At 41.9% G+C, this 4,866-nt stretch overlaps 1 protein-coding gene across 1 annotated transcript; it reads left to right on the forward strand.

Annotated features, from left to right (window-relative positions):
* LOC111829059 lies at nt 1-912 on the forward strand. Its single transcript, XM_023777719.1, has 2 exons — nt 1-450; nt 529-912. The coding sequence occupies exons 1-2, from the start codon at nt 1-3 to the stop codon at nt 910-912; spliced, it is 834 nt and encodes a 277-aa protein (XP_023633487.1).
* Nucleotides 913-4,866: the final 3,954 nt, after the last annotated feature.

Below are 4,866 nucleotides of genomic sequence, written 5' to 3' on the forward strand. Positions count from 1 at the left end.
ATGTCAAAACTGAACAACTTGGACTTTACCGCCCTTAATCTCTCGGGAGATAATTACTTTCAATGGGCGTTGGATGCTAAGATCATCCTAAAATCAAAAGGGCTCGGTGAATGTATTGTTGATGGCAATGAAGAACCCGATAAAAACAAGTATAAGGCTATACTCATTATTCGCCATCACCTTGTGGAGAGTCTCAAGGATCAGTACGTGACTATTGAGAATCCCTTGGACCTTTGGAACGAACTCAAAAATCGTTATGATCACCAACGTACGGTGTTACTAGCAAAGGCCATGTATGATTGGAGGAATCTCAGCATCCAGGATTTTAAATCCGTGCACGAATATAACTCGGCCATGTTTAAGATAGTCTCTATCTTGAAACTGTGTGGAGAAGAGATAAGTGAGAAGGATATGCTTGAGAAAACCTTCTCCACCTTCCACACAAGTAACGTATTGTTGCGACAACAATATCGTGAAAAGGGCTTTGAGACATATGCAAGTCTGATCTCATGTTTGTTGTTCGCTGAGCAAAACAATGAATTGCTAATGGGAAATAGCGAGATGAGACCTCCCGGGACAGCCCCACTCCCTGAAGCCAATGATGTTGCATCGGATAAGAAAGAAGCCAAAGAGGCTCACCACGTCCAAAGAGATAATAAAACATCCGGCCGTGGACGTGGTAAATGGCAAGGACGTGACCGTAGTCACTTCTCCGGTCATGGACAAGGTCGAGGCCGCGGGTATCACGGCGGAAAAGGCCGTAGCCGTGGTACATCTTCAAAACCGCAAAACCCGACCGGAAAAACTATTTGCCATAGATGTGGGATGGGGAACCATTGGGCTAAGAATTGTCGGACTCCCAAGTATTTTGTTGACCTCTATCAAGAGAGTATCAAAGGGAAGAATCCGTAAGCTCATTTGGTGCATTATGACAAAGAGGATGATTTCGATCATGTCAAGGATGATCTCATGGAGACTTCCGATTGCCTTGAATAAACCAAGTGTTTTGACATCAGGCTTTGTTAAGCTTTTATAGTTCTCTATAATAATTTGATGTATTCTCAATAATTACTATGGATCTATCTCTATTATTTTGGTTTTAATAAAATATGAGAATATTTTTATAAAATGTTAAGATTTAAATTCTTATTTTTGAAGTATACCAAAGGGCATGGATACATTCGTGGTGGATTGTGGGGCAAGCCACACGATTTCAAGAGATAAGAGATACTTCATTGATCTAACACTTAAAAACGCCAATATAAGTACCATAGCGGGTATGGCCAATTTAATTGAAGGCTACGGCCAAGCCCACATAATATTGCCCATGGGTACGCATGTAGAGATTTCTAATGCGCTATATTCACCCAGCTCCAAGAGGAGCCTATTATCTTTTACAGATATTAGAATGAATGGTTTTCATATTGAAACCAAGGGCGAAGGAAACAAAGAGTTCCTTATGATTTACGAAATTGCCCAAGGCCATAAGAGAGTCCTATAGACTATACCCGCTATATCAACTGGCATCTACTATGCTAAGGCAAGTATGATTGAAGCCAATGCCACGGTAAACAAAGGGTTTACCGAGAGATTTACTCTATGGCACGACCGGCTTGGCCACTGCAGGTCGAGCATGATGCGAAAAATAATCATGAACTCATATGAACACACGTTCAATGAGAAAAGAGTTATCCCTAAAAGCCTCACGTGTGTGGCATGTTCACAAGGGAAACTCATAATAAGGCCGTCACCAGTTAAAGTGACTAAGGAAACGATAAATTTTCTGGAAAGAATACATGGTGACATTTGTGGACCGATACACCCACCTTGTGGGACGTTTCGATACTTTATGGTACTAATAGATGCATCCACAAGATAGCCCCATGAATGTCTATTATCGACCCGCAACTTGGCGTTTGCGAGGTTATTAGCTCAAATCATAAGACTAAGAGCACACTTTCCAGACTTTCCTTTAAAGACTATACGTCTTGATAATGCTGGTGAATTTACGTCCCAAGCTTTTAATGCATATTGTATGTCCATGGGGGTAAGTGTGGAGCACTCTGTGGCACATGTACATACACAGAACGGTCTGGCAGAATCGTTAATAAAACGTATACAATTAATAGCCAGACCGTTGCTTATGAGATCAAAACTCCCGATCTCAGCTTGGGGACATGTTGTCTTACACGCAGCCGAATTAATTCGCATCAGGCCATCTAGTGAACATACATATTCCCGGAAACAATTATTAACGGGTCATGAGCCAGACATATCTGATCTAAGGGTATTCGGCTGTGCCGTATACGTACTAATAGCTCCACCACAGAGAACTAAGATGGGTCCTCAGAGGAGGATGGGGATATATGTTGGATATGAATCTCCCACCATTATAAAGTACCTTGAGCCGACTACCGGTGATGTATTCAAGGCCAGGTACGCGGATTGTCATTTTGACGAATCCACTTACCCACCACTAGGGGGAGATCATAATAATCATAAGCTGGTAAAGAAAATTTCATGGAATCAAACATCCTTATCATGGCAAGATCCTCGGACTATGCAATGTGACCTAGAGGTCCAAAAGATTTTGCATATGCAAAAGCTAGCTAATCAATTGCCAGATTCCTTTGCTGACCCGAAAAGAGTGACTCAATCACATATACCAGCTATGAATGCACCTATAAGAATTGATTTTCAAGAAGGACACAATCAAGTGGCTACAGAGTCTAAAGCCCGTTTGAAACGAGGCAGACCAATAGGTTCCAAAGATAAAAATCCTCGGAAAACAAAGAAAGGTGCTATGAATAATTCCGAGGTTACCGTGGTGGGTACCCGTGACATAACCGAACCTCAGTTACCTACTAATGAGACTTGGGACGCCAAGCTTCAAGGTACTGATTATGTTCATGATAATAATGAGATTGCAATCGATTATTTTATGTCCGGGATAAAATGGAACCGCAAAGAAGTCGACGTCGACGACATATTTGCATACAAGGTAGCACTTGAAATGAAATTAATATCCGAGGATCTAGAACCCACGTCCATAAAAGAATGCACCCAACGACCGGATTGGGGCAAATGGAAAGAGGCCATTGACGTGGAGTTAAAATCATTAAAGAAGAGGAATGTGTTTGGTCCAATCATAAAACACCTCTTAATATAAAGCCAGTTGGACATAAATGGGTCTTTGTGAGGAAAAGAAATGAACACGGTAAAATCGTGAGATATAAAGCACGGCTTGTTGCACAAGGATTCTCACAAAGGCCGGGAATCGATTATGAGGAAACGTACTCCCCTGTGGTGGATGCTACTACCTTTCGATTCCTAATAAGTCTGGCCATAAGACATGATTTAGACTTGCGGTTAATGGATGTTGTAACCGCATACTTATATGGTCCACTGGATAATGAAATATACATGAAAGTCCCAGAGGGCATTGAGCTCAAAGATAAGCAAAGTTCTCGAGAACGTTTTTGCATAAGATTGGATAAATCCCTGTATGGATGAAAACAATCAGGTTGCATGTGGTACAATAGACTAAGCGAGTATTTGATCAAAAAGGGCTATAAGAACGACCCCATAAGTCCTTGTATTTTTATAAGGAAATTTGATAAGGGGTCTGTGATCATCGCGCGGTCTATGTCGATGATCTAAATATCCTGGGTACCTCTGGTGAAATAACCCAAACAGTGGAATATTTGAAAAATGAATTCGAGATGAAAGATCTTGGAAAACAAAATTCTGTTTGGGGTTACAGCTTGAGTACATCAATAATTGAAGCCTTGTGCATCAAATGGCATATACAGAAAAGGTACTCAAGCGGTTTAATATGGACCGATCTCACCCATTGACTAGCCCCATGGTTGTGAGGTCACTTGACTTGGATACAGATCCATTCGGTCCTAAGAAAGAGGACGAGGATGTCCTCGGTCCCGAATTGCCATATCTAAGTGCCATCGGAGCTCTAATGTATCTGGTGAGCCACACTAGGCTGGATATATGTTTTGTCACGAATCTATTGTCTAGATTTAGCTCTTGTCCAACCCAAAGGCACTAGAACGAGATAAAACATATTCTTCGTTATCTACAAGGTACGAAAGATTTGGGTTTGTTTTACACTAACCATCTCAAGGAGGGATTAGTTGGTTTTGCTGATGTAGGTTACCTCTCGGATCCGCACAATGGTCGATCTCAAACTGGCTACGTTTTCACATACGGTGGAACGGCAATATCTTGGCGATCTCAAAAGCAAACGATCGCATCAACTTCGTCCAACCATTCTGAAATCTTGGTGATGCATGAGGCAATCCGTGAATGTATTTGGTTGAGGTCCATGACTCAACATATTATGATCGATTGTGGGATGACCGAAGGGAAGGCAGCACCAACAATAATGTATGAGGATAATGCTGCCTGCATAGCTCAGCTCAAAGATGGATACATAACAGGAGATAGGACGAAGCACATCTTGCTGAAGTTCTTCTTCACTCATGAATTACAGAAAGCCGGAGAGGTTCAAGTCGAACAAGTTCAATCATGTGACAACTCGGCGGATCTATTCACCAAGTCGCTTCCAACCTCAACATTAAAGAAGCTTATAAAGCAAATTGGAATGCGCCGGTTGAAAGATCTTCAATGAGCTTCAAATGAGGGGGAGTAATACGTGTTGTACTCTTTTTCCTTCACCACGGTTTTATCCCAATGGGTTTTCCTGGTAATGTTTTAATGAGGCAACATCCCCAAGCGTATTACTAGCTCACGACGGTTCTGACATCCAAGGGGGAGTGTTATAAATCATAGTGGATTGTCATAACAAGCCCAGTAAGGCCCGGCCCATGTCAAGCCCGGTCCGGCCCAATG

The sequence above is a fragment of the Capsella rubella genome, unplaced genomic scaffold, assembly GCF_000375325.1.
Source record: "Capsella rubella cultivar Monte Gargano unplaced genomic scaffold, Caprub1_0 scaffold_8, whole genome shotgun sequence".
NCBI lineage: Eukaryota > Viridiplantae > Streptophyta > Magnoliopsida > Brassicales > Brassicaceae > Capsella > Capsella rubella.

Bases quoted from the DNA above. Each gene is read 5' to 3' on its own strand.
- LOC111829059 (XM_023777719.1), top strand. From the start codon at position 1: ATGTCAAAACTGAACAACTTGGACTTTACCGCCCTTAATCTCTCGGGA. The intron at 451-528 runs GTATTGTTGCGA...TTGTTCGCTGAG, and splicing joins CCACCTTCCACACAAGTAAC to CAAAACAATGAATTGCTAAT.